General features: G+C 35.9%; 1 protein-coding gene across 1 annotated transcript; it reads right to left on the bottom strand.

Moving 5' to 3' along the window:
• Positions 1-3: 3 nt before the first annotated feature.
• On the bottom strand, positions 4-9,744 carry LOC140970267 (protein SEMI-ROLLED LEAF 2-like). The gene is made up of 20 exons (XM_073431929.1): positions 9,557-9,744; positions 9,095-9,233; positions 7,681-7,755; positions 7,474-7,589; positions 7,275-7,389; positions 7,004-7,132; positions 6,774-6,821; positions 6,198-6,397; positions 5,914-6,110; positions 4,949-5,232; positions 4,716-4,865; positions 4,190-4,573; positions 3,770-3,919; positions 3,395-3,473; positions 3,192-3,316; positions 2,621-2,812; positions 2,374-2,514; positions 1,850-1,993; positions 922-1,128; positions 4-280 (listed from the first exon to the last, which is right to left on the bottom strand). The coding sequence occupies exons 2-20, from the start codon at positions 9,227-9,229 to the stop codon at positions 167-169; spliced, it is 2,985 nt and encodes a 994-aa protein (XP_073288030.1). The 5' UTR covers positions 9,230-9,233; positions 9,557-9,744; the 3' UTR covers positions 4-166.
• Between the last annotated feature and the right edge of the window lie 762 nt (positions 9,745-10,506).

The raw sequence follows: 10,506 nt of genomic DNA, 5'->3' as shown, positions 1-10,506 counted from the left end.
GAATCGGACAAAAAGTATGAATGAACACAGAAAATAATACACCATCTCAAACAGCAATATCAGGCAGAAGCAGTAACTGTTAGAAATACAGAAGTAGGTCCTTGCAGGAACTAAAGTTTCCCTACTCACTGGACTAATGATTTCGTCGACCAATGTTCCCATGTTCTTAACCACGAGCAGCTCTGAGGAAATTGTCGAATGGGCTGGCAGGAGGTAACTTAAGAGCCAACCATGGGTTCATTGGTTGTTTAGCACCTCGATCGTGTTCATAGCTTGATATCTGCATGAAAATGCGGATTGCGGATCAAAATATAACTGACATTGATGCTTCTGAGAGGTAAAAATTTACTTTCAAGTAATTCACGATGAGGGTATAAAATCCAATCTGGTTAATGTTCTCTTACTACGGATTTTACTCGTTCTCGCCAAAAACATTCTAATATTTTCAACAAATTCCTCGATCTAGGACACTCAGAAGAATAAGATAATAACTGAGTGTTGAAAAAGAGAGAACTGAAATGGTTATTCACATACCTTTGATAATAAAGATCATGGTAAAACGATTGCAGTTATTTGATAAAGTAAACAATATGAACCTCTATGATTTATAAGCAACATTCAATTTTATTTTACGGTTATTTTTATGATGAATTATAAGTTCATTGACTGAAATATCCTTAATTGGTACATAGAAATCCACAAATATCATAGTATTTGGCGAATGATTATAAGATGAAAACGGACTTCGGCGCACACAAAAAGTTAGAAATGTTGCACCTCCTTGCATGATTAATATAAATTTTGCCATTCTGAAAGCCGTCATGAATCATCAAATAGCAACAAAGAGCTCGTATCGAGTCCAATGATAATCGATGAAAATAAGTGCAGCGTTAAAAATTAGGGCGACAATTATAAGGTCACCTTGTCAACTGCTGATAGTCCATTTGCAGGAAAAGAAGTATGCAACGTATCACTAGCTTTCGCGTATTGATTATCATGGATCAACCAATCAGAAAGCTTCTTCCGCGTGTCGGTACCAAAGGCTTCGCACTGATTGGTCATAGTGCTGTATGGAAGTGGCGAGGTGGAGACAGATGTTCCGGCAACTTGACCTGCAACCTCAAGTGCCTGAAACCAAAAAGGCCATGCCAATACAAGCATTCAATGAGCACAAATAATTTTTCATTGAGACGAAATACATTTGTTCTAATGAGGCATCGGTTGTCTGAAAAACAAGAGAATATCACAATAAAAGATTCTTTTGTGAAAAATAGCCACCAGAGAGAGAGTTAAAGGAGGTCTCAACCAGTATTCATAATCTTAACAGATAGAGGGGATCGAGCCTTACCTTGAAATGTTACAAATCAAATCATACAAAGGAAAAAACTAATCAGACGGACTCGATCCAAAAACAGAAGATGAGCCTGGGGGTTTAAGGACATTGACTCGAGAGCTCTAAGATGCCCTGAAACCACAAAAGCCCAATTCCAATGACTCGAGTCTTTCAATTGAATCGAAATATGACCAACCTATTCACCTAGAGTCAACTGATGCTTGATTTTTGAATAAATTTTAGTGATAATTGCTTGAATATCGTCTGCATAACAAGTAAAATAGGTTGAGAAAACAGCCAACAGGTGCAATTAGATAAATTAAAAAATAAGGTCTTGAAGATGATCTAAAAAAGATCTACATCTCTCCAGAGTCGCATCAACAGGAGTGAGGAGAGCTTCAATTTTACGCGAAACAAGAAAACAAGTGATCATCATTTTGTCCATTTGCAGGATTTTTTTCGGGATTTTTTTCGAGCAAACATGCACCACATTCTTACAGATTAACAGGTAATTACCGATTCAAGTAATTTTCCGATGCTGACAATATGAGAAATCGACGGAGATGCGGATGGTGGTGCCTTCGGGTCGAAGCGAGATATATCAACAACCGAAGATATGCTAACAGCGTCATCATCGACCAAGGAATTCACAGAAAATTCCTGCCAGAGAAAAATATAAGTCAAAGTTCATGCCTCGTAGTCATAGGAACATAGACTTGAATTTCACGGACCAACTTATCAAAAAATAAAAAAATATAATCTAGAGACTAGAATCAAATTAATCTTAATGTTATTAATATCGATAAAAAGAGATGATTAATGGTGACTATAATCGATATCAAGAATTATTAATTAGAGTTTTAACCCTCTCTCTTGAGTGACCATGTATATCATATCATATTGCATTATCTTTTCATTATACTTCTACTGTTAAAAATTCAACAAAACTATCCTGTGATTGGCACATTTAGCTTTATTATACTTATTTAAAATACTCGGTCAGAAGTTATTATCCACTGAAAACTTGAAAGATAGTTTACCCCGTCGAAGCATGGCGATCCCTTGGAGTGTGCAGCTGTTTGAATGTAATCTATGTCGAGTATTGATTTGTGGCCAAACATAAAAGCTTCTTCAGGTACAAATTCTTCAGATAGTTGATTGGCTACATCCTCAGTCACAAACTTATAGAAAGAAAACACTTAAGTAAGCCTTTAAATTTTAAACACTTCATACTCTTGCTGGGAATTTGCATGAGAAAATTTACTCCACATGATTGAAAGAAACTACCTTTGTAATGCCAGATAAGCTATCAGATAACATGCCAAACACAAGTTTGTCAGATTCGTAGGCTTTGTCCCGCAGTTTAGTGAGAATCGATGAAGCTTCATCATTGTCTGAAGCGGAACCATAATCTTTCACTTCAACTTGTGGCTTTAGATAAACTTGATAGCCATCACTGATGCCAATAAATGGATCAACCTAAATTGTAGAAAATTAGAATAAGTTTCCCAAAAATAAACAAAATGGAGCCATGAAGGAAAAAATAAGGTGAATCAATTATCTAGATAGTACATTAATGTAATGCAAAGCAGTATCTGCTTCTAAGTTATTCGTACTTGGATCAAAATAGTGAAAGTATATAACTACATGCATCCACTAATACCCAAGAAACTAGTGATAGAATTGTACATCACCGTCAATCTAAATAAACATAACATTCACTGCGGTATGGCCAAGAAATAGATGGTAGTTTTGCAAAAGAAATGGCTATTCTGTATATTTCACTTAATATAGAAAGGAAAAGATAATTAATTTGTGCATGGAGATTGGAGCAAAAGCATTAATTGTTAATACTTACATCATTCTCCAGTAACATATTGAATAAATCCTGGGAGTCAGCAATGCGATACAACTTTGCAGTAAACATCAACATTGAAGTCGACGATACAAGAAGCATTCGCTGGTATGCAGGAGATAAAGAACCTATGAAGAGAATAATAATTCAATTAAAAATTACTTCTCTTGAACTAAAAAACTCGACGATTAAGCGAGCTTTCGTACCATTATTGGAGTCCAAGGCCAACTTTCTGAGTGAGATGGCAAGCTGAAAGAATCGGAGTACTAACGTATTGTTGGAGATCTGAAAAATAAGAATTGAGAGAGGCTGTAACAGATCAGACATATGAAGAAAAATTATAAAAAGTCTCCAAAAGAGATATTCAAGAATGAATTGTACGATTAGAACAAAAACATGAAAGGGTTAGGCACAAAATAAATTAGCTTAGGCATTAACACAATGAAAATATATTTAGCAACTTTTAGAACTTTACATCAAGACATTTTCACATGTTTATTTTCTTTATCCATATCTTTGCACTTCACTATCATCAAGTACTAAACACTGGAAAATGGAAATAGAGTTAATTAAATTTTGACCTTGAGATGAGAAGAAACAAGTATTAAATAGAAGGAATGAGTTATGGCTTCAACATTTGATGGTAGATTATTCGGAAGATTAAACTGTATCCACAAAGCAGACAGCAATTGTGCTATTTGGTCCTCGTTGCAGTGCAAAAAAGATTGTTCCTGCATCAATTCAAACACCAGTCATGCAGCTGATGGTAACAAACCCCTATAATTAAAAATTTGACAGAATACAGGACATAAAAAAGTTCTTTATTTCATTTATTCAAGTGAATGATGATTATTTTAAAGTTAAGTAAAAAAGTTGGCTTAAAAGAAAGTGGTAAAAATATATGTCCATCAAATATTTCAGTCTCAATTCAAATAAATTGTTCGACGCAACATAAAAAATTTCACAAATTATGAATTTGACCAGAGAAATCGAATTCTTACAGCATCAGGCAAGCTAGCTGGTCTATTGGACCGGTCGAAAAAGCTGCTAATAATTTGAATATTAGGAGAATTCTTGTGGGACCACCCATGCTTCCGCTCTTCATCAACTTCATCCACATGCTTAAAATCATCCTTTTCACTTCCTTGATTCACTTTAGCACCATACTTTTCTTCACTGAGCCTCTTCAGAAGGCTAGTAATTGAGGCAAATGTTGACGCATGTTTGGACTGCCATCCCCTAGGATGATTAAAAATACCATTTCTCGTATGGGGAAAACTCGGAGTGAGAAGGATACAAAATATCTGATGCCCTCCGACACGTATTTCAACGTCCGAATGAGACATGACTTTCAAAAGTTGAACAAGAAGTGCCTCTGGAAACGTCTGAAAACAAGAATATGACTAACGACAAGCTTTGGAGCATGAAAAATAAATCAGTAAAATGGAGGCGTCATATCTAATTAATATCTTGAAACTGTCAGATCTGTGAAACATCTTCACGAGGTAATTATATGAAGTTTCTAACCTTCTGTGAGTGAACATGTATAGATGCTAAGGAAATCACATGAGCAAGGATTATCAGTGATGAAACAGCTGCATGTGCAACAGCTTTTACTGGTGGAAGCTTCTCTAGTGTGATTGCCATGACATCAAACAAGGGCCGCACATCAACAATCTAACAATTACCATCACCGATCAGGCGGATCAAAGAGAGGGAAAAGTGAAAAATAATTCTTATTTTCAGCTAAAAGTCATTACCCCTCTCACGATTTCCCACAAGCAATTTTCTATGGAAGTTTGAAGCGTGCTATTCAAGTTCAGCTCTTGCTCTCCAACTGATTCAGCTGTTGCTTGACAGCTTTTGCGCAGGTGTCGGCAGAGGTCACTAACAAATCCCAAATCAGAAATCAAAAATTTCGATCTTATTTGTCGAGCCAAACAGGTCGCAGTCATGATAACATTGCACTTGGTATCGGGATCGTGTGCTATGTTCTTGTGGTCTAAATGTCGAACCACACCAGCTAAAATTGATTGTTGATTCCCTATATAAAAAATGAAACTGAACTTTGTAAATGATCTTAAATCAGAATTAATCAGCTTTGCATTACGCAGCCAACTACATAATAGTCATTCAAATACAGACATGCATGTAATTACGGTCAATTTAGATGGTATATGTAATTACTTAAGCAAAGGTAGTCTATTATATAGTTTTTTCATGTTGCCTTCCCAACATGACAATACTGATATTTGATCATATTGTTTTCCTAAATCACATTAAAAGTAGTCAAGCCACATATCTTTTCATGTCACCTTCCCCACCCACCACCAGTACTGAAAATTGATTACATTAATTTCCCAAGTTGCACTAAAAGCCAGAAGAAAGAAATAGAGACAGAAATATCCTGTCAAGTTAAAGCCAAAGGAGGTTGCCATGAGTTTGGTGAAAACCAAGTCTACTAATTTATTTTGCATGAGCATTTTACAATATCTGAAAACCATCAGAGTATCCATATAAAAAACATCAGAGTAAATAATCATCATTGGAAGCTGTAAACTCAACCCAAAATTTTGAATAGGTTCCAGACAATGATAAATATACAGCAGGAATCGCAAGAACTTCAACTTTAAAACGATTAAACCAATCAAAAGCAGAAAAGAAAAAAAATCAAAAGCAAGGAACATGAAAATGGGAAGAAAAGAGGGAAAAATACAAAAATCACCTGGATTTTCCACAAAGTGAGAGATATCAGAAAGAACATTGAGTGCCAAACCATTATTTGGACCCCAGTGCCTCGCATTATCAAAATAAATGAACACTGGATCCAATACTAGCCGCATTGTCGTACTCTTCTTCGCCAGATTAACCAACCTCTGAATACATATTTGCGCCCATATTTTTGGCATCTCAACCTCTTCTCTAAAGTCAATGAAGATCAAGAATAAACATGTGAGCGGAGGACTAAAACCAACCAATTGTGTCATTTTTAAAAAGAGAAGCCTAAACCTTGTTAGCAGAGAAGGATCTTTCTTCTCTGGTCGTGATCTTATGATTGAGTGACAAGGACTACAGTCGCCACCAACTCCAGAAGCAACTCTTCCCTCACATCTTGACACCTCATCCACCCAATAATGATGTGCGTTCCTTCCCTCGTCATCTTCTTCATTTCGTTCCATCTCAAAGTTATCAAGAATAATGTGCACAATCTACAGTAGATCCTCGCAACATGTAATAGATATTAAAATCTGAAATATATACACGCAAGGACGTATTAACATGTTTTAAGAACAAACAGACTAATGGACATGTTTACCCTGAGTTGTGCAGAATTGGACATGCCAAGAAAAAAAAGATACATGACAAAAAGAAATTGGATCAAAAAATGAGAAGTTGAGAACTGAGAAAGGAGAGTACAAGTCCCAGCATTTTTAAGAGACAACTGAGGACTTCGTGGGCAAAACAAAGAAAGGTCAGTTATAAGAAATGAAAACGATTAAAAAAGTCATGTATCCCCGAACAAGTAATTACAACCAACTTTAAATCAATAATTACGGAAGGATCAACAGATACCAGAAACCTAACCTCGTCAAGATTAACGAATATCTGAGAGAACTCTGCCATGAACCAGACCTACAGATAGAAGAAGCAAGGCAGACTATTATGGTATGATTTGTCATGGTGAATCATGAAAACTTGCCCCACACAATATTAACCAAGCTGATTATGATCTGCAAAGAGCCAAAGAAAGCTCGAAAAACTGAAATCTTAATGATAGATGTAAGTAACATAGTGAAACCATGCTTTCAAATTACCATGGCAGAGAGGCACTGCAAGCTTGCTGCCCTCAACTTTTGCTTTTGACGCACATCATCACCCTTACGAGCCAGCAAGCATACTTTTTCCACTAAATTTTCAATATTACGAGCGTAAGTTCCATTTACCTGTCGTGGTAATGCATAAATAAGGCATGCATAAGAAATCCCCATAACATAATTGAGGCATAATGACTCAATGGCTTGAAGATAGCCAAAAATCATCTTTCAACTGAGGTAAAAAAACACATAATTGAAGTTTATAAATCACCTGAGTGTATATAAAAGTAGACAGCGTTTGGCATCCAATTATTAGGACATCTTCTTGTTTGGCGTCATCCGTTAGTTCATTTATTACATTCAACAAATTAACAGCAAAATATGCTCTGAAACATAAAGAAGTAAATCCATGAATAAAAGAAAATAAAACTAATTACCGATTGAAAAAAGAGCATGAGAGAAATACATACACTTGCTCGGCACAAACTTGAATTAATTTGTTGTATGTTTCCGCAACGATACTGACAGATATAAGGTGACCATTTCGCAGTTCTTTAAGACACCTTTCTTCGAGATATTTAGCAATCTAAAGAGTAGAAACTGTCAAGAAAAATAGGATCGCTTATCCCAAGAAAGATGGCATCATCAGCCAATAAACATGAATGCTCATAATTCACCTTTGGAATTCGGAATGGATTTTTGACAGCATATTCACATAGCTTTGCAATTTTCCGGTCATTTGGACGGCCAGCCTGCACAACCAAAAATGCAAACCTAAGTTGCATCTATTTACTTTCTCCGTATGAGTTTTCATTTCAAAATCACCATTTTTAAAAGTCGTTTGGCTCGCACACACTTTTGTGCTATCAAATGTCAAAAATCATTTTAAAGACGATACTTACTCAATAATTCGTTTTTCTATACTTAGTGTTGATAACTTCACTTTCAAATCATATCGTCCGCACAAAATTTCGACCCAAATCCATATCAGAATCGGTAAAGATTTTACAATAAAGAAAAGCCTACAAAGGTCACCTTGTTGCTGTCTATATTTTTGAGTTAAAACCCCAGGGATTGGATTAGAGAATCGTGGTGGAATGGAGTAATGTAGAAGACTTCTAACTTTGAGGAATTTCACATTAAACCCAAAACTCGTAGGAAATTAGTTTGACATGGTCCATTTTTTGAAGTCAATAGCAATGAACAACAAAAAAAAGTCCATTGTGTCCATTACAGAGGCTTCATGGTAAATTCAACCAGGTTCTTCCATGCAATAGCAATCCCAAGACCACATTTTGATGAAAGATCCGGCTATTTTAGTTTTCAAGTTTCTAATGTAGTATAAAATAAGGGAATGTAAGTGTCATAGTTTCACTGAAAGCACAAATGCTTAATCATTACTGAATTTCACGGGACAATCAAGTAAATCTATAAGAGTTTACCCTTTTTCTCCACATAACTCTAGCCTAAACTAGAAATTTGAGATTATTAAATAAGATTTCAAATCTTTGTGAATGCAAAGAGATTTCCGCAAGAGAATCAAGTATAGAGCAAGAAATGAAAAAGAAAGAACATGAGAACCAACTTGAGCATTTAAAAATAGTGTAGTCACACGAAATTTCCTACCCAGTCTTAAATAGACTTCACCAGTTCATCATCATCCAATGCCAACATCAAGAACCAACTTAGCACACAAACAAGAGGTAGATATGATTAGATATTGCACTTGTGCGCACCACAACTCCAAACTCAAGTGCTGTGAGCCATTGGAGTTGACGTTGTCGACAACAGCAGCATGATTTAATGGTCACATTTTCGTAGTATCACATGATCCAATAACATTTCTACCATCAACTCCAACGTATAAAGTGAGAATAAATGTCCGAGTAAAAAACACAAAGTAAACAGAACGAGAAAAACAACAAATATGCATTGCTACATTATTATTATTATTTTATCAATTTCTGTTTTACATTATTGATTGTTCACTTTCACTGATATAAATTATCCCACAAACAGGCTAATCTACAAATAAATTAACCAAATATTAACATCAAATGCCCAAATCTGGATTTGTTAGACAATACTCACAGGTGATTTAGGAAATATTTCAGCAAGCAATTTCTTGTACCGCTTAACAGGCTGCCGAGACCTTGACCTTAGAGCAGGGCAGCACACACACATGCTCTCACAGGCCGGGAACAACTTGCGGGAAATAACACCCATTTTCCTGCAATTTGGAAAAAAATGATACAAATCTATTATCATACACCTCATAATTTCACATACAGAGGAAGAAAATGAAATTGAACCAGATTTAATGCCACGATGTGACTAAAACAGAGCCTAGGAACTTCAATGTCAAACACTGAACATCTCTTGTTTAAAATGAAACAGGAGAAACACCAGGAAACCAAAAAGGAGTAAAATTTGGACGAGCCCGGAAAGGAAATCACCTAAAATACTCGAATAGAGTTCAAAATAAAAAAATATTTCTAGAAATCACGTACAAACACAAGCAAAAAGGGATCTGCACAAGAGAATTTCTTTAACCTTTCACATGAATTTCAAGAAAATACTGGGTTTCATAGGCAGAGAACGAGTACAGTCGACGAAACTCGTAAGAACGTGGTTCCCGATGAACTCAAACTTGAACCAAGAACGAGGGAGACTGGTGATCAAAAGGCAAGGAAAATAAAATAAAAGAAGAGATCACGTGACCTCAGAGCTTTGCAGTGTTTAAAGTCTTACGCTTGTCTCACTGTCGGAAAACACTTGGGTTAGAATTCCACCAATTCCTCGTTTTTTTGTTACAACTGATTATACAATAAGAAAAAAAAAATTTATCAGAATGGTATGAGACATTTTATGAAATAATTCATAAAATTGGTATAAATTCCCCTTCGTTCATAAGTTACATTACAGGGCAACAAACTTAGTGCATATGTGTTCTAGTTAGTACTGAGTAGTGACTGCAACATATATGCAATGCTACATTATTGAGTGTCAAAATGGTTATGTGAGGGCCCGTGCGCTTGATTAATATTTAATTATCAAACAACAAGGATTAATTGGTGTAAACAGCGAAAACGAGTTTAAAAACGTTCAATAGCGCCTACAGAAATTTCGACATGTCCTCCCCGTAAGTAGGACATCCCAAAAATCTCAAAACACAACAACAATAATATACGCTCGAAAGCAACATCAAGTTCACAATAACCACACAAACATCCTACAGCCGCACTGGCCAGGACTAGACACGACATACCACAAATAAAATCTCAAACAACATAAAAACATCACACCATACAGCTACTCAGGGCATCTCCCTGGCAAATGTATCAAACCAGCATAATATATATAAATATCTGGGAACTCTGACACAAACCGACTGACTACTGGGTACCACTCGCTGACGCGTCAAATCCCCTGGAATGACTTGCTATGGCATCAAAAACAACCACAACATAAAAAGAAAACAGGGGTTGGACCCCAGTACGACA

The sequence above is a fragment of the Primulina huaijiensis genome, chromosome 2, assembly GCF_012295235.1.
Source record: "Primulina huaijiensis isolate GDHJ02 chromosome 2, ASM1229523v2, whole genome shotgun sequence".
Classification (NCBI taxonomy): Eukaryota; Viridiplantae; Streptophyta; class Magnoliopsida; order Lamiales; family Gesneriaceae; genus Primulina; species Primulina huaijiensis.
Note: the sequence above shows the minus strand (reverse complement) of the source record. Positions and strands in the feature narration are given on the sequence as shown.